Below are 26,012 nucleotides of genomic sequence, written 5' to 3'. Positions count from 1 at the left end.
CTTCTTATGCAGCTCAGGTAGGAATTGCTGAGTGCTTTCTGCTGGCTGGTTTTATTTGGGGCATATGAAACTGCTTAGTTAATGTTGATCTGCAAAAAGAAAGCTAGGTAGCATTTTACATGAGTATTTTATAAGCTGGTGGTAACACTCTGACACCCTTTATAGAGCTTCTGGTTTGATTTTTGTTGTTTCATAGCAGCCTCTAGGGAGCCATTCCTGTGTCAGTTGTGCATGTCCAGTAAACCTTTGCAGTTTAGTTCATGGGAGGTGTGTGAATGACAAATTGGCTGCTGTTTTAAAGCTGGGACAGTTATAGTGTTATGTCATAAGTTTGAAAAAAAGATGTAAGAAGTGTGGAATTTTGTCAAACTGTTCACCTTAGCAAACACTTGTCATGTGGCTGCTGTGCCCAAGTGTGTGTCCCTTTCCCAGCACCACGGGGACAGAATAAGCTTGTGCATGGCTGAGCCATGCTGAGTGCAAAGTGTTCCTTTCATGTGCAGGAAAAGAAGTGTGTGAGAAGCTGTATGTATTCATATGTTTTATAGCAAAACAGCTACATGTAAATAGGTTTCCATGAATGTTGTTGTTGTTTTCAGAACTACTTATTCCACTGGAGAGCTTGGATTCTTAACTGATCTGCTGCCAATGCCATGGCAGAAAGGGGCATGAGCAGGGGAATAAATTCTGGGTTTGTTTGGCTAAATTCTGTGCTGTAAGTACTAGGATTTTGTTGTGGGTTGTTTTCTTTTTTTTTTTTTTGAGAAAAGTAGTAATACGTTTTGCACTAATACAGAGACAACTAGTGGATGTGATGATTTCCCTTTTCAGCCATTTTCACTTGTAATGCTGGCTGTGTGTGTTGAACCAAAGCCACCGTAAAAGTATGTCTGCATCTTTGTCAGGCTTGAAAAATAAATTGCTGAAGCTGTCATTTTCCCGTCTAATCTTTGTTTCTGGTTCCAGCAAACTGTTACATTAAGAACAGTGATGAATTAGATTGTATGGGCAGTAAAATGTATATAGTACAGAACCATGGGATCACAGAACTTATATATTGTTTCCTCTTTGAGAAACAAACAAAAAACTAAACAAGAACGGCATTTTCCTGAATAAATTATTTTATGAAAGTATAGTGGTTCTGTAGCTTTACCTGTTTGTGCCTAAAAGCATTTGTTTCTTCCCCTTGCATGTTGTCTTGGGATGGCTTTTACTTACAGGTATGTACAGCACAACCCAGTGGAGGAGTCTGAAGTACAGCTTGTGGTTTCTCCAACTCGCTTCTCTGTTCTTTGCTTGCCATGGGGAATAATGTTTTGTCAACCAATTGTAGATTTGATCTTGTCATGCTATCTGGAATTCGTGTATGTGGCACAAAAAGGAGTAACAAGGGTGTGAGTAAAAGCTGTGAGATCTCTGCACAATGTGAAAACAGGATAGGGACCTTACTGGGATCCTTAGAGGGATCTTGATTTTACAATTACAAAAATTACAAAACATGTTAGTGCTTCACAAAAGGTCAACTGAGCCATCTTTTGAAAATATAAGAACAATGAAGTGTTGAATAGTGACTGAAAGGAAATTCTCTGCATCTTAGTTTTTTTTTTTTTTTCCTTCAAGTTGAACAAAGTTCAAAACTAGGCTGGATAAGAATGTAGGATAAGCCTTGAAGCCACAAATCAACCTTTATCTGACTGGGTAGAGGATAAACGTCATCTTTGAGAAGCTGATCCTTCATTGTCCATTTACAGGATTTCCTTGCATGTGTTGTTAAGATAAGTATTGGGCAAAATGCAGCAGTGGCTGGATGTATTGCAGTACTAAATGAGATGAGTTGTTCTGTAGGCAAAACTTGTGTCCTAAATTAGGCTAAGAAAGGTGTTGCTGAAGTTTTTGAGCAATGTTTGTGTTTTTGCTAAGAGCTGATGGGTAGTGTATACTAAATCTATAACATGCCAGCTTGTGAGTGAGTAAATTGTTAAGTCCTCTTCATTTAAAAAATTGCTATCTAAACCTCGATGCTGAATGAAAAGAAAAACTAAGAACAACTGAAGTTGTGCTGTTGACTTGCATGTGTATCTTGGCAGGTAAAAAATGGCATTTGAGGGCAAATGTCTGGTAGCCATGTTGCATTACTCCAGTGCTATAACTCAGGGCACTGTGACTAACATAGTGCTGATGAGTGAGTCACTGAAGTAGATGAGGACAATCTCTCTTTGGGAGGTGCAGCCTGTAAGTCATATGAAGATGGCAAATTTCTGGACGTAATTACAGGCCATTAAGGTAAAGTGCAGTCAAACAGCCTGAAACAAATTAGACTTTTTTAACTACATAATCTTGGCTATACCACTATGTTTGAATATAGTTTCTTCCTATATCCTAAATTGCATGTGGAGACAACAGTGTCACTGACAGCTTTATCAACCTTTAACCTGATGAGAGACAAACCATCCTTTGTTTTTCTATTATTTATTTGTCTGGATGAGGAGCTATGAGGTATGTTTTAGTAGCTTGTGATAGCAACGATAATGGGTGGACAGTTGGACTAGATGATCTTGTAGGTCCTTTGCAACCTTGTGATTCTGTTTTTCTCTCCACACTGAGGATGCTCTACTCACTTTTGTATCAGTGTCTTCGTCTGCTTCTAAATTGATGTAATTCACTGTATCTGTTTCTGCAGTACATGAATGACATCCATCCATGTGACCTGTAGACATGTCCATCAGTGCTTTGCTTTAAGACAACTGAGCACAGACATGCTTATCCTTCATTTATTAGTTTTGAAGCATCCCCATTGTAATAAGTTCGGAGCTACTCAGGCATCTGGATATTTAAAAAGGTGGTAGAATCTTCTGGTTCATGGTCTTTTTGTTAATGTTTCTTTCCTTTCCTCAGTACAACCTGTGGCACACTAACAAATAACAAGTCTTCAGGAAATGGAAGTTGGTTCCTGGAAGCTCTCTCTGAGAAAAACTCAGCTTAAATCACCTGGCATTTTGCATTTTCCTGCTTTAAGTATTCCTGTGTAGCAAGCATCATGGCTGACAGAGAAGATATCAAGCTTCAATCCCATTTTGCTTGTTTCTTGCTTTTAGACATCCAGACTTGGAAGCAAGAGGAGCTTGGTGAAACCAGAGCTCCAAGTTACTTTCATCTTCTTTTCAAAGAACTGATGTTATCTCTCAACATTTTAATGGAAGTGTATTTCTCTGGGCTGCATTAAAAGTGTAGTTCTTCAGCCAGTGTAGGAGTCCTTTGGAGGTGCCTTCTAGCACTGTCTGAATTATTTGGAATAAATGTACCTAACATTTATTCTTTCTGCAAAGTACAGGAGAAAACATTTCACACGAATAACAGCCTTTAAAAAAATGTTTTCCTGAAGTAAAATTGAGAGAATGCTGCTGACTGTCTGTTATTAGGTAGTGACTGGTCACCTGGTTCTGTATTAGTCAAAAGCATTATGTAATTAGTAGAGTAAAAAATATGGTGTGAATTTTCCCAAATGCATGTTTAGGAAGCAGAGGTTCTGCAAATAATTACTTAAAACATCCTGGAAAAACTGAATGTGAACTATCTACAGATTTGAGTAAAGATTTAAATTCTTTCTGATTACTGTTCCCCTCCTACCCATTTGCCTGTTTTTCTTCTTAAAAACAAATGCATAGCTGTTGTTTACACTATCTATATCCTTCTGGGAATAAACACAGGCTGTAATGCTGGGTAGATATACATAACTTAAATCCAAAGAGTACATTGACCTCAAGAAAATTAGGATTTACTGAAACAATGGGGAGGGGAGAGGCTACAGAAGTTTGCACAGCTGTCTTTCTGTGATCTATTAAATTACATCCTGATGTGCTCCTTTATCTCGCAGACAAACATTTCACTCTCACCATTGCATCCCTCCCAGTTCAGGTAAGTGTAGCAGCATGGTGTTCCCAGCTGCTTTGCTATGTAGTTGCAGCAGTTCAGCATCTCTTTTGTGTGTGTGCTGAGCCATATGCTATTGCCCAGGTCAAAGGCCAGGCATGCATGAGTGCTCATTGCTGGGAGGCTTTCTTTTAAAGTGCTGGTTATACTGGCTTATAACCCACCACAGCAATGGGAATACCTTTACAGATCACCAGCATTCCTTCCTCAGCTGGCTTTTAACAGTCCCCTCCTGGTCAGCATCTGTATAGTGTCTTGCCTAAGGTGACACTCATGATATATCCCATCTGATTTTTTTTTTCCTGCTATTTTCTTCTGCCAGACAGGGTTTTTGTTGTCTCTGTCCCTTTCCCTCACCCCAGCATGGGGTCAGTTATCCTGGAGACAAGGTCATGAAAACTACACACTGCCTTTCTTCTGCAGACTGTGTTCAATATGTCACTTCCAAAGCTATTTTTCTTCTTCTCAAGTGTCTGCAGTCAAGTTAAATCTCTATGCCAGTGACCACACAGTGGAATGTCTAATTGCCTGCCCAGTTGTTGAGAATTTCTGATTGGTTTGACTAATAAGTACAATGTAATGGTGCTGGGATAGCACATTCAGTAGGGGGCCCCAGCACTGATGTCCTCTGTGCCTGCTCACATCTTGTCTTCAACCACTGCCTGGTTTTAGCTTTTGTCTATGTGCATGAAAAATCTGTGCCATGATAGCAAGCTGAAAGCATATGAGAGGTGGTCCCAGAGAAGGGGAAAGGTGGTGGTGTGGGTTCCTCTTAGGCTGGGATCTGCCACAGTGCTGTATCTTTAGAGACATTTTGCCTGGAGAAGGTTATCACTCAGTATGCAGTGAACACTGTGTGTGAACGCTGTGGATGTTCACAGCATTATAACAGTGGTGTTTCGTATCAGTGGTGGCCAAGAGTTAGGAGACTGAAGGGAATCCACCTACAGAAACTGCCTGTAACTCCATAGCAACAGCATATAATTTCCTCTTCTTGTTGCTTGTAAATTAAAAAGGCGATGGAGAAGTGCAGCAGCCTTAGTAATTCCATCTCTGCCCTACCCCCCCTTTCAAACTGTTAAATGTCATATGCGCGTGTGACTTGGTTGTCTGTCTTCTGCTTTTACTTAATATATCCCAAATTACAAGAAGCCTGTATGACTCAGTCCAAAATTGTTACTGCTGTTTTATAATACATGTGAGGGGAGTTTTGTTAATTCTCTTTTTCTAGAATGTCTTAATACGTTATGAAGAGTGGGATGTCAGAAGAAGTTTAATAGAACCATAGAATGGTTTGGAATGAAAGAGTCCTTAATGATTATACAGTTTCACTTCCCTGCTGTGGGCAGGGTTGCAGCCTGCTAGATCAAGCTGCCCAGGGCCCCATCCAACCCAGCCTTGAATGCCTCTAGGGATGGGGCATCCACAGCTTCTCTTGGCAGCCTGTGTCTTACTCAAGAGGGCCTCACCACCCTCTTGAGTAAGAAATTTCCTCCTAATTCCTAACCTGAATCTACCCTCCTTTAGTTTGAAGCCATTCCTCCTTGTCCTATCCCTATCTGCCCATGTAAAAAGTAGGTCTTTCTCCTGTTAATAAGTCCCCTTTTATGTACTGGAAGGCCACATTAAGGTCTCCAGGAGCTTTCTCTTCATTGCTAAACAAACCCAGCTCTCCTCAGTCTGTCCCTGTATGAGAGGTGCTCCAGCCCTCTGGTTGTCTTTGTATCTCTCTTCTGAACCTAGTCCAACAGTTCCACATCTTTCTTGTGATGGGGCCCAGGCCTGGACACAGTACTCCAGAAGGGGCCTCACAAGGGCAGAGAAGAGGCAGATAATCACTTCCCTTGCCCTACTGCCACCCCACATTTGATGCACCCAGGATACAGTTGGCCATCCAAGTTGCAAGTGCATCATGCTGGCTCATGACAAGCTTGTCCACCAGAACCCCAATTACCTCTCTGCAGGACTGCTCTCAATTAGGTCTTCTCCCAGTCTCTGTACATATCTCGGATTGCCCTGACCCAAGTGCAACACTTGGCCTTATTGAATCTTATTATGTTCGTATCAGCCTGCTTTTCAAGCCTGTCCAGATGAAGTTTGAGTTGGGTGATGTTCAGGATATTCCCGAGCAGATGGCTTGCCTTCTGTTATACCTCCAGGGGACGGGGCTGTTTACTGAAGGGGTTTGAGAAAGGGAAGACTTGGTTAGAAAGTTGAACTCTTGTTTCAAAACCACATTAGAACAAAAAAGTGAAGAGCTTATCAGATCCAGTTAGGGTGTTAGTGGCACCGACACACTTTTTGTTGCAGTAAGCTGATAGAAGGTAGAAGGCAGGAAGTTAACTGCTATGTAAAATAAGTATACTGAGAACTTTAAAGTGAAATTTGTGGTGGGCAAGGGCTGTTTCAGCTGTCTTGTCTTATTATAGTACTCACCAGTACTGGGCATGAGAGATAGCCATTGCTGGTTATCTTCCCATCAGAGGGTCATAGAATCACAGGATGGCCTGGGTTGAAAAGGACCGTAATGATAATCTAGTTTCAAACTGCGTTGCTATATGCAGGGTAGAACTAGAGTCATCTCACAGTTCTGGAGTAAAGTTGCTTGTTTCATACAAAATCTTGAAAAATACACAGCAGTCTTCTCATAAGCACACAAAGGTTGAAGAAAGAAGAAAAAAATCATATGTGGTAAACTGTGTTTATGGTGAAGATATTGCAGCCGGCTGGTGACCATTTAATTAATACTGATGAGTTCCTCTTGGTGCAATGCTGATGTACCTAAAAACTAGCAGGTTTCCCATGAAATTGTATTATTGCCACCAAGTGGAGTAAAATCAAAGAGATTTAGAGATAGTATTGTTCCTTGGATCATTTGTAATCAAAACTATGCCTGCAGGTTGCTAAAGGATGCTCATTGTCATTTCCACTTACATTGCCTCTATTTAATGGCTTAAGGAAATGGTCTGTCCCAGGTCTATCTTAGACACCTGACAAGCTCTGAATTCACTTCTGGATTCTGGGCACGGGGAGAGAAAGGTGGCTTTTATGTGGGAAATTTGTTATTCTTTAATGTAAAGATTGTTTTGAGATGCACAGTAAATGCCCTCTCCTAACTACATAACATACCTTTGTATTTGGAGAATCTTTTGGCTATTAAAGGCGATGAACTAAAACACAGTCATTAAACTGAGGCTGTGTTAAGTCACTTTTTCAAAGTTTTTTTCCCTTAAATCTTGAAACCTCAGGTTACAAATAAACATGGGGGGCTGGCTTTTTGTCTTTAGACATGAACGTTCTGGCTTGTCACCCCGACTGTATCAGTTCCTTTCCTCTGACAAACATTCAGAAAGTTCAAACTCGTTCTGTTGAGTTTATTTTTTATAGGCTTTTTTTAGATGGTTTCCTTTTCAGCCACCTGCAGTGCACTTTGCAATGGCACATGTTCATCTCCTGTAATGTTGCTTTTTTTGGCACACAAAATGCTTTTCATTTGACATACAATTTTGTTCAACTCCCATGGTGGTTCTTTAGTGACTCCAAACTACCAAAGAAGCTTTTTAGTTTTCCCTTTCTGTCCTTGTGCTTTTCTTCACTTGAGAACATATTTAGATTTGTATGTTTTGTTTAATTCTAGATAAGTGTATTGCTTCCACTAAGGAAAAATGAGACTCATTCAGCCACTTCAAAATGCTGAAATTCTTGTATGGGAGCTTGCATATGCATATTTTTCTTATGTTTTGTGTTTTGTTTTTTTTTGTTTGTTTTTTTAAATGAGCCTACTCATGCATGCATATCTTGAATACTACCCAATAAAAATGCAATTCAAAATGACAGAAATCTAGTTTCAGGTACTGAAATACACTTGTGCATACTGTTGGGATTTTGACCTTGCATAATCAAAGGCATTTATCTGCTTTTTGTGCTTTTTAAGACTGAATACAAAGCTAACATACTATGACTGAGCATCTCAACTGTTGTTCTGTCAAAATCAATCAGTAGGATTGCACACTTGAAACACTTCTCTTTTGAAGTGTCTTCTATTTTAAAAAGCACTTTTAATCAGCAGATTTTTTTTTGCATTTTTGGCTTGTTTTCATATGTAATTAATAAGTCATTGGTTCGATTTATGTAGTTTTTCCCTGGAAACTTGTATTAGCAATGCAACTGGTGTTAACCATTAAAATGTCAGCTCAGCTCACTTCGTAGACCATCTCTCCTCCTCCAGTGAGCTATGAATGGATGTACCTTCATAGTTCCCTTATTAGAATCTCATCTTGGTGAAGGGAGGCCAAGCATAGCAGAAGACGGCATTAACCTTCACAGGTATCATAGAATCATAAGGTTGGAAAGGACCTACAGGATCATCCAGTCCAACCATCCTCCTATCACCATTGCTATCCACTAAGCTACTAAACCATGTCTCGTATTTGTTTGTCATAGAGCGTGAAACTCCACTGGATAGCTAGAAGTTGTTCGTTCGTCACAATCAGTGGTTTTGATCTGGTGGGGCTGGGTGGGTGCTTCCTGTCATGCATCACTTGTGAAGTGATGTGTGCTCAGCCCCAGCTGAATCCCCAGCAGACCCTGGGAAACCTGTTCTAGATTGATGGCGGCTTTTGTTAGAACAGGGAGTAAATGACAGCATGCAAGCTACTGCTGTCTTCCCTACTTCTGACTTTCGGTGATGAAAAGCCAGGTAGAAGGCGCTGCAAAATCATCTCCCTCTTTCCCTTTATTTGTGTCCTCCCATAGGACACGTAGGATGTATGTAACTGGTGAATTTTTTCTACCTGTTATACCCAGGTTCTTGAAGAGGGAGTTGATCATTCAGTTAAATGTAAAGGGCCAAAAAAGTAGAATCACAGAATATCCTGAATAGGAAAGGACACAAAGATTTTGTTGAGTCCAATCCTGGTTTCAAATTAGACTATGTCTGAGAGCAGTGCCCAGATGCTCCTTGAACTCCAGCACTCGGGGCCGTGCCCACAGCCCTGTGCAGCCCGTTCCATGCCCAGCGCCCTCTGGTGCAGAACCATTCCCTGACCCCAGCTGCCCTCCCCTGACACAGCTCCATGCCGTTCCCTCGGGCCCTGTCACTGTCACACAGAGCAGAGCTCAGCGCTGTCCTCCGCTCCCTGTGAGGAGCTGCAGCCACCATCAGGCCTCCCCTCAGCTCCTCTGCTCTGGGCTGAGCACAGCCAGGCCCCTCACCCACGAAATCATCAGCCAGGCATCTCAGCTGCTCCTCATACATCTTGGCCTCCAGACCCTTCTCCATCTTTGTAAGCCTTTCCTTGAACACTTTCTAATAATTTTATGTTCTTTTCATACTGTGGTGCCCAAAGCTGCATGCAGTGTGTTTTAGAGCGGGACAGTTGCTTCCATTGACTGTCTAGCAATGCTGTGCTTGATGCATTTCAGAATACAGCTGTCCTTCCCGTGTGTATACATTTGGTATCCTCAAATGGTTAAAATCAACTTTGGTTTGACAGTGCATTGGAAGTATGATCTATAGCTCACTTAGGCAGTTACACTAGCAATTTAAACCTTGATGGAAGCTGTTTGACAGACACCTTTGATATCTTTGTTGCTGTGTTTCACTGTGCTCACAGTGGCAGCTGTGCAACATTGCCCCTACCCATGCCCAGCGAAGCCCCATGTCTGTGCCCACTCTTGGTGCAGTGCAGGCGGCAGCCCTGAAGCTGGCCTGAGCTGCCAGACGGCTTGCTTGGAGCAGCACAGGAAGTCTGGCAGAGCCAGGAATAGAGCTTCCATCTGCTGTTCCCCAGGCTCTTGCTCCCAGCCGCAGACCCATCCCACCTCTTCCCTTTGCTCGGGTAACATCCCAGCAGACAGCCGCCTCCTGTGCTTGGGGCCAGCTGGTTCTGCAGCGCTGCCTGACCGCCATACTCCAGATGTTTGACGTTCCATTTCCCCATACTTCTGTGAACTTCAACAAAGTGCTGCTGGCATTTTACCAGTGCAGCAGGGGAGGAGGGAGGACTGTTGCCTTAACCATTTTCTTTCCATAACAAAGGTCTATATAAAGCTGCTAAAATGTTTTCCTCTTCAAGACGTTGCCATCTGACAGTCTTCCTTCCCGCATCTCTCTCCTTGTTCCCAGATATGCTCTGCAAATCTCCCCTCCTTATGCTCAGTGATGACATCCTCTTCCTCTCACCTGGGGAAGTAAAGATGTGTAGAGGTTCCCTTGTGTCTCTTTGTAGATGCTTCTCATTCATAGAACTCAGTTCTGTGAGGTGGCATCTCCCATACACAACTTGCTGCCCCATGTTGTTTTCTTAGCACCATGTGCAAGCATGCTGTTTGGTAGCTGTTAGAGGATAATATATGGAGCTTCTTTTCTCTGGTCTTGCAAGAGCCATGAGTGTGAGCCCTCCATAGCAGTCTTCCCGTTTCCAATTGGCACCATAAAGAAATGTCAGGTTTGAGCTCGAGTCCAGCTCTTGGACAACCAGGCTGGTTTCCTTGCTCTGATTCTTGTCCTAAAATGTCACTCATCTGCCCAGCCCCTCCAACATGTCCTTGCTCTCTGTCCCTTTTCTGCTCAGTTTCTCCAGCAAAGTATGTGACTAGATTTTCCAATAGGAAACTTTGAGAAGAATCTGTATAAATAATTCTTTTGCCGAACAGAACTCTCTTCTCTTCCATGTTTAAAGTTGCTGTATAGGTGCAACTTCACAGACTGCATTTTGGAAATCAGGGTCTTTAAGTCCAGTTCTCAGTGAACCCTATTCTGGAAACCTTTCTTCCAAAATGAAGTTTTGTAACATTGTAACAGCAGGGGGGCTAAAGGTGAGGCTATTTGTTTTTGACCAGCAAGCTTTAAGCCTGTTTCTCTAGCTCTTGTTTTCAGCTTCTTGATTTTAAGGAGATTCATTAGTGTATCAGCACCCCCCTTCCCCTCCTTTTTTTTTTTCCTTTTTATTTTAAGATATATCAGTGTTTTAACACTTGCAAGCACATAGTCTGTTGGTCAGAAATCAATTTTCTGTTAAGTTTGCCTAGCACAGGACTTCGAGCTTAAGAAATTTATCATTGATGCAGGGAGTATTTGGAGCAAGAGGTGCGATGGTCTGTATTATTGTTTAATATTCTGTGCTTCTGAATTCTAAAACCATATAAAGAGCAAAATGTGCTGAATTAATGGGATGCCTCTGGTATACTTCTCCACTGTCCTGCAGCCCAAAATGTTTTCAAACCTTTCTGACATTTTAGTTCTTTTGCTGTAAATCTGTTCTTTATGCTGATGGCTGTTGCTAGGAGAATCTGAGAAAATCTACTGTGTATAAAGAAAAAGATTTAAATTCTAAAGTCAAGGGCCAGCTTCATAGGGTAAACTGAAAAACAGTCTGCTTTCAGACATAAGTGCAGTTCATTGATAAACTGCACAAAATAAACATAGCCATCACACCATCACTTTTTGATATCCTTCTCCCTCCAACAGTGGGTGATATTAGTAAAAGGCATTAGTGGCAGTGTGCTTTTGTGCACTGTGTATATTATTTGTGTGTATACATATATGTACATAAAAATTGTAAGCATTTGTGCATGTATTAAGTCTGGAAATCATACTTGCTATTTATTTCAGTGTTCTTCCTTTGTCCTGTCTAGTGCTTCTTCCCTTCAGGTGGCCATAAACATCTTATATAGACTGCAAGTTGCTGTATACGTGTTGCTGACCTTAGTTCACTGTGCTGTTAATCTGCAATATCTCTTGACTGTGAACCCTGCCTGCAGGAAAAGGAAGGTGGTATATCAGATTACATGAGATGTGGCTTATCCAGATCCTTTACCCTTTTACCTTAGGAGGCCTGGATTTCCTAGGTCTTGGGGAGATGAAGCTGCTTGGGGAGCCTGTCCTGCTATCGTAACTTGTCTGTGTGCTGAAGGGAATGTGTGAGAAACATCTATCTATAAACCTATAAGAACACATTGTTGGATTTGCAGCTCTAGAACTGTGACTCACAAGTCTATTCTAGTTGCCTCCTACATTGCCAGCACCACATACAAGGCGGGTGTCTAAGTGCTTTGGAGATAACAGAAGACCTGTCTTGCATGGTGTACCCTCAGAAGACATGGCAGGATATTCTGAGGTGTTAAGGATTATTGTTCACTCAAAACATCACTGATAAAAGAAAATTCAGGGGGAGGAATGAGGTTCTAAGAATTTACCAAGCTTTTGAGCCAATCTTCCCAGAAGCAGCTCATTTTAGTTCTGTAACTGAATTGATACAGACATAGGTGAAGTGTTTGAAGTATTTCTAGTCAAACGGAATTGACTGTTGTAATTCCCAATGCCAGTAGAGACTCAAACCAGGGAGAAGATCCCTGCAGGATAAATGTTTGTGCCTAACAGCAAACGTGAGCAGCACCAGCTGTATTGTGTGTTCTGATCTGTATATCTCCTATGGAGACCAGACTTGCTTAGCCCTGGGACTCACATGGAGCAGCTAGGTGAGAACATTCCTCTTTGTCAATGCAGCCTGTAAGCTTCCTTGTTTATTGACAGACACATCACGTTTGCATGCATGAGATACCCAGCATCTTCATCTTTTATAAGGAAGCTAACTACATTCCTTTCATCTCTAGAAATGATAGCAAATGTGTGGAACTCCTTAGTTCTACTTAGTAGATTCTTTTAACTGTGTGTATAGGGAGAAGAGGAAAGCAACAGCCAAATTTCTTCAGAGTTCATATTTTCTTTCACAGAATCACAGAATCACAGAATTGCCAGGGTTGGAAGGGACCTCAAGGATCATGAATCTCCAACCCCCCTGCCACATGCAGGGCCACCACCATTCCACCTAATGCTAGACCAGACTGCCCAGGGCCCCATCCAATCTGGCTTTGAACACCTCCAGGGACGGGGCATCCACAACCTCCCTGGGCAGCCTGTTCCAGTACCTCACCACTCTCTCCGTAAAGAATTTCCCCCTGACATCCAACCTATATCTCCCTTCCCTCAGCTTAAAACCATTTCCCCTTGTCCTGCTGTCACTCACCCTTTCAAAGAGTTGATTCCCCTCCTCTTTGTAGGCTCCCTTTAGGTACTGAAAGGCTGCAATGAGGTCACCCCGCAGCCTTCTTTTCTCCAGGCTGAACAAGCCCAGCTCCCTCAGCCTGTCCTCATAGGGGAGGTGCTCCAGTCCCCTGATTATCTTTGTGGCCCTCCTCTGGACCCTCTCCAACAGCTCCCTGTCTTTCTTGTACTGGGGGCTCCAGACCTGGACGCAGTATTCCAGATGGGGCCTCACAAGAGCAGAGTAGAGGGGAACAATCACCTCTCTGTCCCTGCTGGCCACCCCTCTTCTGATGGAGCCCAGGATCCCATTTGCCTTCCGAGCCACAAGGGCACACTGCTGGCTCATGTTAAGTTTTTCGTCTACCAAGACCCCCAGGTCCTTCTCCACAGGGCTGCTCTCAAGGACTGCTCCTTCCAGTCTGTAACTTTTGTTTCATTCTTAAGCAACATACATTTTTGTAAATTTCTCTAGGTTAATTCTTGAGGTTCTTGAACACATTTTTAGGAATCAGACAGTACAAGCAACAGAAATCAAACACTGAAGCATCTTGCACTGCGGTCATGAGTTCTTGAGACTTTGTTACATTGTGTAACAATGTATGTATGCAATATCTTTAAAATCCCCCAAAATCTATTTGTGCTGTTTCATGCATGATGTGTCTTGAACTCATAATTGATCTTTTTTGTAGAACTTCTCTTGTGTAAATAAGTTCACATTTCCTTCTGGCGAATACAGTGGATTTTCTTTCGAATTTCCTTCACAAAGTAATAGCATAAGATGGTGCTCTGTCTGAAGTCAGCTGTCTGGCTGAGCTTATTAAGGCTGGGGATTTTGTCTTTTTTGTAGGTCAGACGGACCTCCTTGCAGGTAGCCTGTACCATATGCGTTGTCCAGGATCACTTCAGCACTGTTATTTGATTAATTGTAACTTGTTCATATCAAAGTCTAATTAAATACAGTTTCTTTATGGAAGTAGCAGTAGCATAGTTTATTTTTAAAGCAGAGCAAGTTAATCATCTTAGTCCCATCAAATTCTTTAATTTCAGGGGAGCTTGTATAAATTATATATATATATATGTAGCAAGACAATGAAATCTGCTGTTTTGGAGAATGACAATAAGGGATAATGTTGAAATTGGATCTAGAAGCAAAATTAAGAAGAGTAAGATTTTTTTTTCCTCCCCCTTCATTTAGGGAATGTAGAAAGCACCTCAATGTTTTTTAAGTTTCTTTGGTTGACACTATTATGATCTGGGTGAGCCCTAAGAGAAAGTGGATCTTTAGTAGAATGTGTTAATGTTTATTTTGATTTTTGTTAATCTGTAGATTTTAATTATCAATGTATTTTACTGTTATAGGCAACTAACTTGGAAGCTGCAGGTAGTTTTAAGAAAGCAAAACAGATTTTACTTTCCAAATTCAAAGATAAGCAAGAAAGCTTGGACTCAAGCAGGAAATCAAGCTCCTTTCTCTGCACAGCTCACTGTCCCACATATTGCATGGTTTGACTGAGCATGCATGACTGAGCAGGCTGAGACTGAAACTTGTGCCTCTACCCAGTATTTTGTCACATCAAACAGAACTTTTGCTGAAAGCAGATTTAATGGATTGCTGGACTGACTTGATACATCAAATCCAGTGTTTCTATTGGCTTGTCTTTGACTAGAAATCCTTTTATTTTATTCCACCCCCCCTTCCCCCTAAATCTTATGGCATTTTTTTCCTTATATTGCCAGCAATACAATCTTTGGTATTGCTTTTGGGGATTTCTTTGGGGAATTTCACTGCTCTCAGGTGTAATATGAATGAAATCCCTTTCTGTGTTCATTTGCCATTTACTGGTACTGGCTTTAGTAAGGGTGTCACTGCATTCCTGCAAGTCATCTGTGCAAGCCTGAAGCATGGCACCAGCATTGTGCATGAAGCAGCCAGGAGGGTTGTGGTTTCACCAAATGTGCTGGGAAGATGGGTTTGGGAAGCGGCAAGGGATGTGGGAGCGGCTGCTCCCTTATGTTTGCACTTTTCGTCATATAAAGTAATTCCAGTCTGTGTTGTTGCCATTTATATATGTGTATAATGCTGATTTGTTCTCTAACCCAAGCTTCCCTTCATTGCAAATGAAGTGTTAGTAGATTAAACCACAAACTGAAAAGGCAAAAAAGGGAAGCAATGTCAAAACTACAGAAGACTGCTGCTAGTAACAAGCAGTTGTGCCTTCCTTTTCTCCTTGTGTTCTCTGAAGTAGCAGCTACAGGTGGCCTGTGGAGTTGGAGCCTATGTCTGTTCTTGTCTGAAAGAACCTGGAGCCAAACTGAAAAATGACCAATTTGTACATCTTTGCAGCATAGTGCATTAGTTTGGAGGACATTTATGATGTAATAATAGTTTAAGCATTATTAAAGCTGTCGTATGGAATAATCTGAAAAGTTATCATTAAAAATGGCATCGTTTTAGGATTTTTTTAGAGCATTGGTAGTGCTGTCTTCAGCACAGAAAAGAACTTGCTGCATTGTTGCTGCACTGCACTTGGCCTTGGGGCTGCTTCTGAGAAGGCAAACAGTTAAAGTTTAACACCACATCCTGTTGGTCTGCTGTTTCTTTCATATGATTTGGAGCTGACAAATAGCAGAGGCAGCTAATCATTAACAGTTTCTTCAACCTTCAAGCTCAGTTTTGCTTCTGGAATTAGCTGGCATGTTCCCTTGCACCTTGTTACAAGGACAAAGGCATTTGTTTAATGATTTAGCTTAAATTTGCTTCCCAAAGAAAACATGTACTTCTAGAAGGACTGTCTCCTCCAAATTAGTACAGTGCTGGGCATCTTCCAACTGGATTGTGTTGTTCAGGACTGACAATCCTGTCTCTATTCCCCAAACCTTAACATTTTGCCACCTTTATTGCAGCACAGGCCACATGGACTTGAAGCTGGTCTGACTGTTTCCTAGCGCATGTTACTCTGCCTTAACCCAGGCCTGCTTGCTATGGTTTGCATCTCTCCATCTTTGAGGTTTAGAAGTAAGTTTTGTGCATCACATCACAAACTGCTTGCTACTGTTAGTGTATCAGTGACTAAACAATAACATTTCACATCGACATCAAGCAAATAGATACAGATACCAATGTTGAAATCACAGAATCACAGAATTGCAGGGATTGGAATGGACCTCAAGAAATAGAGTTGGAATAGAGTCCAACTGCCCTACTAAAGCAGGTATCCTACAATAGATTGCACAGGTAGGTGTCCAGATGGCTCTTGAATATCTCCATAGAAGGAGAGTCCACAACCTCTTTAGGCAAATTGTTCCAGTTCTCTGCCACCTTATGTACAGAAGCAACTAGCAGTTAACAAGCAATCTTTATCGATCCATTAAAGGTCATTTCTGCTGAGGAAGCGAAATGTTGCTTAGTAGCTGATGGGCAGCAGATTGTCCTCCTCAAGCATATGCTTTGCACAGGCCAAAACACTGCCTTGTGTTTCCAGTGCACCATATGTGGTAATGAAGGGTTGCAGTTGCATTTGCTTTGAAGAGCAAATGAGCGTCTTGCACAGGCACGCCTGCATGCCATTCACAGCATACATGTATACCATCAATTTCTGGCCCTGAACTAAAATACAGATAGTGTCGTCTTTGCTTGGTCTGAAATCTGTGGAAAGACTTTACAAATCTCTGCTCTGTTTAATTTTGGATAAGCTGTCTGATATAATTAATACTTGCTCTTTTCCTGTTCTGAGGACTTTTTTCCATAAACAAGAATTTGCTGTAGAACTACTTCAGTCATTTTCAAAAGCATGTGTGGTACAGCATCTGTTCCTGGAATCTCTTATCCTCTGCTCAGTAATTCCATCAGTAATTGATGGAATTTTCATTGTTCGTTGCAGGGAGGAAAAGTCGGTCTTATGGACCACCTGCCAGGAAAAGATGAATCTTTTTGTATGGTGAAGGGCTTATGTTTTTTTTTTCCTTTGCCATCAACATTAAGAGAATTCTTAGTATTAAAGATGTGTTTTCGTCCATGGTGTGCAAAGGATTAATTTATTAGTAGCAGCAGATTCTGCTCATAAGAGTGAAGCAGAATTATGTATTTCCATGTGCATAAGAGTATTTTAAAATATCCTCTTTTGAAATATTTTACTATGTGCCTTAAATTGCCATCCTCCTTAGTATCCTATGCTGTTTGGTTGGCTGAAGTGGCAGTGTTTTTTTGTTTTTGATGTTGTTTTTACCTATGCTGTTGTCATGTATTAAAAATGTGAGGAGTTGCACCTTTGAGTTCTGCAAGATAGTTTGAAATCTTGCATTTTAGTGGCTTATTGAAAGGATTTCTGTCACACAGAGAAATTGGAAGAGATGATCTAAGAACATACAGCAGAATACTCAAATAATAGTTGTTGATCTTGCTGAAAGCCTGCTGAAGGACAGAACTTAAACATACATCTCAGTCTTTGAAAGGAAAAGAACAAATAATTGCTGGAGCTGAAGAAATACAGGTAGTCTTGTTCTGAAGTCTTTGCTCTGTCTTCTGTGAAATTGGCTGCCAGAACAAATGTGGTGCAGTGGCTGATATTTGATACTGATGTAATGGCAAGTGTGTGGTGTCTGGGATTGTCTCACTTGGAAAAGTGCTTTTTTTGCCCCCAACAGGTATTTTTCAGTGCCTGAGTATTTAGAACAATGAAGCTTGCTCCACAACTTTGTTGGGATATGTAATGAATTTATTCCAAATAAGCTAATGCAACCACACGCATTTAATATCTTATTTTGCGCTGGAAAAAAATTGTAATTCTTATTTCTATTAAGATTCCTCACTTTTGGAAGTAAAAGACCCTTCTGTAATGTTGCAAGCTATCTGTCATTTAGCTTTTAGCTGTGAAAACAAGCTTGCTCAATATCCACTTGTGTTCCCACTTGCAATCTGCAATGCCATGTAGTGAAGCTGTTCAGGAGGATTTTATTTCTTTCTGTTCCTAAAAAAATTAAAGATTCTACGAGCATGTACACTAGATATAGGAAAAATAATTTCATCAAGTGGAGGAATTTCATAGTAAACTCTAAACACTGAGTTCTGTCTTTCCTGGAGATTGGAAATGGTTATTTTCTTGATGCTTACCTTTTTCTTTTTCATCCTGCCTCATGTAGAGTCAGATACAATCTAATTTAATGCTTCATCTTTGATTCTGTTTCACTGAAGATAACTTGCACTTAATATCCACTTCAACTTTTGCTGTTTCTGGAGATGTACCCAAACCTACTGATGGGTGAGGAGTTTTTCCTTCTTCCTCAGCTTTGACACTGTTTCTCCATGAGAAATTGATGCTTACACACTAAGCATTATTTTCCTTAGTAGTGATTCAATATATTTTATTCAAAGTGACTACGAGTGGTGGCTTTTGTCAGATACTATACTCTGCAATGATATCCGGAGGTGCCAGTAACTACTTAAACCAGGAAATTAAATCCCTGCATTTGAAATAGGCTTTCTAGAGGTGGGATTTACTGTGGCTGCCTGGTGCTTGATCTATGTGTGTTCTCCCTTGGATAGGGTTTAATCAGTGGCTCTCTTGCACACTGGAAGCACATGTATGTTATGTGAAGCTCAGTTTGATCCTACACAAACTGCAGGGCTGACCTTCCATTCCTCTTCAGGTATTTCCTAATAAAATGATGGAGCTGGACATGAAAGTGGCTTCTGTATTCCCTTAAGAGCATCTTTAAGGTTCTGAAGGTGCCGTAGACTGAGTGAAACTACCCTCCATGCTGTGCCTGGCAGTTCCATTGCAGACTGTGACATGCACCAATGACTGCTGAAAAAGATTGCCTCCCAGCTTCCCAAGCCTTGTGCCCTCTGGGGCTATGGGCAGACTGCTGAGCTTGCCTGCCCTGGGTTCCCAGCTGGCAAGCTGGAATCATTTATCACTGTTGTCAGTCATAAGAATATTGAGGGTTAATCTGCACATGCTGTATCTGCATAGTGTCTTTAGAGCATCAAGGCAATAATGTATAATTGTAATTTTATTATTAATATTGGTTATTTCATTAAAGTGTAATTTTCAAGCAATGTTCATGTTGATTAAACTCATTTTGTCAATGAGCTGGCATCCTTCCAGCAGCATTGTTTCAGTTCAAAATCTTTGTCTAGTAGTGTGGCCTAAACATGTAGATAGATAGCTCTGAAAAGAAAATAACAAATGCCTAAAGAAACCCATCCTTTCTTGTTTTTAATCTAGACTGTGGACATCCATAAAGAAAAGGTTGCTCGCAGAGAGATAGGCATTTTGACGACCAATAAGAACACATCAAGAACTCACAAAATTATAGCGCCAGCGAACATGGAGCGTCCTGTAAGGTATATTCGAAAACCTATAGACTACACGGTGCTGGATGATGTTGGCCATGGCGTAAAGGTAAGAACACCTGAACACATGAGAACTCCAGGTAGTACAGACCAGGAGATGAGGTTAGGCAGAATGACCTTAAAATGTTGCACTCATTTATGTTAGGGAGTATTGTGGGTTAGACATGCTCCCACATACAAACGTTTCAATATCAGGATTAGTTGTTTTATAAAGATTTTTATTATTATTGGTAATTTATTTAAGCAATGTTTGCCATAACTTTGTAACTAGCACTGGTAGTCAGGGCCTGGAAGTAATTGCTTATGATCTTAGCCTAGTGACTTGTCCGAACAGCCATGACTAAATTCTAAAATTTCGACTACTTTCTTGCCTGATTAACTTTTCTGTCACTCCCTTTACTTCCTTAACTTTTAAGAAAAATTAAGTCATCTGTTGCAGGGAAACAGGCTAATTGTTTTTTGTTTTTGTTTTTTTTTTTTGGAGGGGGTGGAATGGCAGACAGGGGCTGGTAGGAGCAGATTAGCTAGTTGGCATTGAAGTCCCAGTGGGACTTAACATCTCCTTCTCATTTGTGCTTTTGGGCAGCCTGTTTTCCCTCTTTCTGAATAAAAAGCCTTTGTAAATTACTGTCCGCTTCTGTTGAAGTGGTTATGGGTAAAATGAATTTAACGCCCTTTTTCCCTGGCTATCTTTTTATAGCAGATAATAACTTTGTATACACCCCAGAGCAGGCCTTCAGGTGTATTCTGTTTACAGTACTTCTCTTGAATAGTATTAAAAAGCTTTTATTCACAATCTGTGTATCCTCTACAGCCTGATGTCCTCTGGTCAGAGGCTGCTCTAGCAGCCCTTCATGAGGCCTTTGGCTGAGTTCCCAAGGAACAGATATTTCAGAATTAACACAAAAGAGTGCTGAAGTGGCATTGTAGTAACTCTGTGAATGCTCAGAGAAGTCTAATTCCAACACAAGCTGGAATGCAGATCTATACCATGACTGCTCCAAGATATGAATTAATGTAGTGGCTTTTAGCTACCTGATTTATTTTTTTTTACACTTTCTGGCAATCAAACCTGTATCTAAACTTGTACTAATCTTGTAACTTTTAGGGTTGCTTTATACTTATTATTTGAGACAGGCTGGATGGAGCCTGTCCTATGTGGAAATCTGAAAGATTAGCCCTGAATTGCTGCAAAATGGAAACACTGGGGGCAGAGAAACTGTTGATTTTTCTGCAGGCATACAAGGAGAGAGCTCTATGAATACAGAATGCAGGAATTGACAAATGCAATGTCAAGATATTGGTTTCTGCATTTAAGTGCTCCAGGGGTCAGATGCTGCAGAAGGCATTTTTAAAAGCAGAATAATTATTGTTAGTCCTTGAAGCTAGTGCTTTGCTACACTATCTTTGCAAAGACCCGAAACTAGTTGCTGAGTCTCTAAATGCTGAAGTTGTTAGCTGTAGCAGTTGCATTTTCCAGTACAGTCATGCTCTTAAGAGTACTAGCATCTTTACAATTGTAACCCTTTTGATTGAAGGAGTGAAAAAGAGATGCCATCTACCTGCTTTTAGACAGTTCTTCTTAATAAAGATTTTTTTTTTAACTGTTAGTGGTTTAATCTAGTATAACAAACTGCATCTGTTCCGAGGTAAAATAGCATCCAGTAATAACCAAATTAGCAACATTATTAAGTCAGCTACAAATTACATCTGGCTATCGTTTCTTTGAGCAATATGCCTAAGTCTGTTTTATGACTGTGGAAAGCATAAAACAGTAAGTAGAAAGGTGATATTGCTGGTTAGTATGTAGTCTTTTTACACAAGTGAAATAAGCTGCTGGCTCAGCCTCAGGAAGATAGTTGAAGACATCTGTCATACTTTTGACACCTTCATCAGTGTTGACCTTCAGTGGATGCATTGTTGAGAATGTTGGGCTGAGACAAGAAATGATGTAATTACTACATGTGTTTAGCCAGCATTTTACTGGATGTCCTGGAGTGTGATGCAGATCACAGCTGCCACAGAGTTATCTCTAGATCTATCTGTGTCCGTGACAGGGGAACAGCAGGCTCACAGGCCCACCAGCATGGAAAAGGAGAAAAGGGGAAAAGGGGAAGGGTAGGGAGATGGGTGCAGGGCCTAAAAACAGAACAACAGCAATGATCTGAGGAGGAAAGTTAATTTACTAAATATGATATCACAACACAAGATAACACACTGTACAATACATAAATGGAATTGAGGCTAATAAATCAAATAAAATGAGAGAGAGTGTGTCCAAAACCAAAGGCCTTACTCCGAATTGAAGGCAAAACAGCTGGAGAGCACAGCTGCACAGTGCCAGGCAGGAAGCAAGAGCGTCCCATAACTTGACAGCTTTATCTTCTCCTCTGACCACAAAGTCCTCTGGGGTATGTAGTTCTTCTCTTCTGAGAGCCAGGGATTTGGAAAATCGGTGGTCCATGGAAGTGGGGCATTAACTCTTTAACTCCCTGTTAAAGAGGTTAAGTGGCCGTTCCCCTCCTTACCCTTCCTTTTGAAGGGCCCCGTATGGATGAAATGTCCATAAGGAGGAAAGCTGCCTTTTTTTTTTTTTTTTTTTAATATATGCCTATGAAGTCAGGTCTAGCGTGAGTCAAAATGGGGAGGACTTTCCCTTACTAGACAAACACTTCGTGTAGATGGCCTCAGGAAACACACAGACCATCATTTTTGCCAGTCTTCTAAGTAGTTGCTCAGTTGTCACCCTCTGGGGATAGGGTAACATAGCTGAAGTCATTCTTGGTAAATAAGAGTAACGGTTGTGAAGTGAGAGCCCACCTTCCTGTGTAGAGAGCGTGGTTTGAATTATTAGGCAGAGGTTACTTTAACATTTCCTTCCTTCTTTTCCCCTTCTTTTGTCAAAGGGGTGGGGAGGGCAGAAGTAATGTGCCAGCAAATAAATAGGTCAAATACAATTACTCATACAGACCATCCCCAGTTTAAGAGGGGGAGGAGGAGGAGGAAGCTTGGAAGATGCCTTGAAAGCCCTGCAGTTAGCCTTAGAATTTGTTGCAATCATTTTTTTTTTAATAGATGGCAGATGGAATTGCAGCAAAGTAGGAAATTGAAATGATGCCTTGTGGTGAAGGAGATGGTGTTGAATACATGTGAAATTTAAATGTCTACTAGTTGTAATTAGAACAAGTTTGCAGTCTGCAACAAACAGTTCTAAAACTGTCTCAAACTATGTCTGAAGATTGATTACTTTTCAACTGTTTGGAGAAAAGTTTTGAATTTCCTTGTTTTAAAGTACAAGTATTTCACTGGACCACAGCTCTAAGAAGCTTTCAAGACCACAAGTCAAATGGGATCTAAGCACTAAGAAGTGTTAATTAGGAAAATAAAGGTTGGAAGGAGTCCTTTAAAGCAGGGATGGGGCCAGAAGTGTGCTTGCAGCAAGCACTCTGCTCTCACCCTTGCCATGCTTTTGCTCCAGTCATTTGGCATCTGTGTGCTTACTGCTTTCTGTGCAAGATGAAAATGCAGATGAGGAGCTGGTGTGAGGGTGGAAGGCTACCTAGACATGCCTGCTATCCCTTTAGGATACAACTTGATGTGCTGGCCACTTGAGTATTAACTTTTAAATAATTCACTGTAATAAAAATAAAGTGAGCCAGGGATCCTGAACCTGGGCCTTTGCCTTTGTTCCTGCATTAGCTTCTGTTGAACGCTCTTGCTTCAAAGGACATAATTTCATTAATGTGGCAGCATCACTTGAGGGTCATGGCCAAACAGTGAATATTGCTGTAGGGTAGAGAAGTTTTTCTGGGGAGAAAAAACAACCCTTGCTGCTGCCAGCTCTCATGCCTGTTTGTGAGTGTTGATGGCAAGTGCTTTTCACAGGGCACTTACTACTGGAAGTTAGAAGTGTGTGTGATGTCATCAGGTATAACATAGGTTTGAAGACTTTCTGGCTGCAAAGAAAACTCAGCATTTTGTGATCTATTTATTTTCTAATTTGATTTTTTTGTTGTTAGCCTTATTTTATTGTAGCTATTAAATATTACTAACTTTTCAGTTAGTAATATTTACTATTTACTGAAAGATTGAAGTGTTTCAGAACAGAAATCTGATGCATCTTCCTCTGACCAAAGCTATTGATAAGTGCTGAGGGAATGATATTAAATCTGCCCATCATCCACAGTTTCTGTATCTTAACAGCAGTTTACCATGTAAAAACATTTTAAAGTTAAATGACTTTGGAAACTTAAAAAAAAAAAAAAAGAAGAAGAAGAAGAAGAAGGAAATAAGAGAAGCAAAGCAATAGTGACAAGCTACGTCTGGTTACTGTTATAAGAAAGCAATGTAATTACTGAGTTGGAAATAATACCAGGAGATGTTACAGTTAAAGATAAAATTTTGTTGCAGAAACCTTACCTATACATGTTCTGTTTTGTAAGAAATATTGATTTGGACCCTAAGTTCTTGCCACATAGCTGTCATATAACAGACTATAACAAGATCAAATAAGCCTTCTGAACTGTTCCAGTGAGGAAAATGAGACACAGTAATGATTTCTTTAAAAACAGCACAGAGCTGGTGGCAGAAGCGTGTTTCCCTCAGTGTCTGACACCCACATACAGGGTGTCTTCTGAAAAACAGCTCTGATTGCAGATGCCCTTCTCCCTAAGTCCCTGTCTTCATTTCTCTATGCACACTGTGTCCCAGACTGGTTCTTACTGCATTCTTTCCTCACGTATCCCATCCATTCATGTATAAATGCTCTTCCTGCTGCTCTTCCTGCTCCCATTGTGTCACCTTGCCATACTCCAAATCCAGACCTGCTCCGCTGACAAGACAGGAGGCAATCCCTGTGCAACAGTGAGGATGCCTATGGGGCTATTAGATTGCCTGGCTGCAGATACACAGTAGCACTTCAGAAGGCATTAGGGCCAGCTGCTTAGCTCCTATGGTCGTCTCAGATAATTCTCCCCTGACTAATACCAGGAAAACCTTTTTTAAGCAGAAAGGGAGGTTGGCTAGAGAGTCATCAAGAGCAATTGTGCTTTTCTTTTGCGGTTAATGACTGATTACTGGTCAAAGGTAATGACAGATCTAAGGATGGTTATTGCTTTTACAGAATGCACATATTACAGTTCTGAGTTTGCCATTCACTTTCTATTAATGCAGATTAGGCTGACAGCAGTTTTAAAACCTGTGTTTCCATTGGACAGCAGTTAAAATTGATAGTCTTTAAGGACTGCTTTCAGTGATGGCAGAATACAGAGTGAAATTGACTCTTTAATTTCACAATTTGGAGAAATATTAACCACATACAGCAGGGGAAGTACTGCCAACCTGCACAGAGATTTAAAGTTGCTACAACCTAAATTGAGGAGTTCATGGCTGAAATGAATGGGAAAAGCTGCCTGGACTTCAGTGTGGGGAGAATTTCACTGCTGCGTAGAACTGGATTTTGGTATTTCCATGATTTTAGATAGATGTGCTCACGTAAATGAGTTTTGCATGGTGTCAATAGCCCTACCTTTCCATACACATTTTTTAACTCAAGTAATAGCTTTCTGGTTCCATGAATTGTGACTAATATTCACCCATGACTTGTTGCTTGGCATGGAAATTATTAAATGTTCTTCCAATGGCTGCCTCCTAAGGCCAGGAGCAGAGTCCTTCAGAAACCTGGATGTCCTTTGGCTACCAGTAGATACTTCTGATTGTCTCAGACACCACTCATCCATGCCAGCTATAAATCTTCTGCCATTCATAGCCTTGTCCTTTTGTTCACATACAGCAGAGTCCTGCAATGCTGTCTCTGTCTGAACTTATTTTTCTGCTGTTTAAATGGCCAGAACTGAGCAGGCTGGAATTGCTGAAACTACTGCCTTAAGCAAGGAAGCCTGTAACTTAAAATCGTTGCTTAGCTGTCCCAAAATACTGTTTGCTCTGTCCAAACATGCAGTCCAAACTTCAAAACTCAGTCTGAGTGCTCTGAAGTCCCTCCATCAGTTACAGAAGTAGCCATTTTTGGCTGTGATAAATGCCTCGTATGACTTGTAAACACCTGCTTTTGTCCATTGCTTGAAGTACATTACTTCTTTCCAGCCCAGTGCTGGCTGTCAGTCCGTGGTCAACCTGTTGTCTCTTGGTAAAGCCCTATGTGTCTAACACTGCACTAGCTGTCATCCTTGGAAGTGCAGGGAGTTGGCTCCTATTTCTTGAACCTGAAACTATGGTTTCTGTCTCTTAATTCTGTCAGCCCTTCAGACTGTATCCATGCATTTTGCATGTTTTCCCAAGAAAAGCAAGACTCTGTTCTCATCTTTAAAACACCTCTCTGCTGTGATGCTTGCGAGAAACCCCAACCAGTAGTGCTGCTTAGCATGCTGTTTTATTCTGGGAGCATCCTAATCTGTATGGTTCTGTACTTTGACATCAAAAATGTCTCCAGCAAATCTATGCACTGTGGTGTTGTTCTGACATGTCTAGAATACTGGAGGCTGTCTCCCATGTGTACAGTAACACAACTAACAGGAGCAGAGAGTCGTGTTTATTACAGCTTCTGCAGGAGTTTTCAGTACATGCCAAGAGCTCAGTGCTGCTCTTTGTTTCACTTAGCTTTTCTGAAACCTTTTGCACCTCCTATCTCTTCATTTACAGATTCTCCTTCGTACAGGCTTC

At 41.1% G+C, this 26,012-nt stretch overlaps 1 protein-coding gene across 12 annotated transcripts in view; it reads left to right on the top strand.

Moving 5' to 3' along the window:
• ABI1 (abl interactor 1) overlaps window positions 1–26,012 on the top strand; it is a 78,257-nt gene that overhangs the window by 31,014 nt on the left and 21,231 nt on the right. For all 12 annotated transcript variants that reach the window (XM_031614525.2, XM_031614530.2, XM_031614526.2 and 9 more), the window contains exon 3: window positions 19,207–19,383. In XM_031614525.2, coding sequence (XP_031470385.1) covers window positions 19,207–19,383 — 177 coding nt within the window. The remainder of the gene's footprint in view (window positions 1–19,206; window positions 19,384–26,012) is intronic.

This window comes from Phasianus colchicus, chromosome 6 (genome assembly GCF_987193195.1).
Source record: "Phasianus colchicus chromosome 6, bPhaCol1.hap1.1, whole genome shotgun sequence".
Taxonomy (NCBI): Eukaryota; Metazoa; Chordata; class Aves; order Galliformes; family Phasianidae; genus Phasianus; species Phasianus colchicus.
This window is presented reverse-complemented; position numbering and strand designations above follow the sequence as displayed.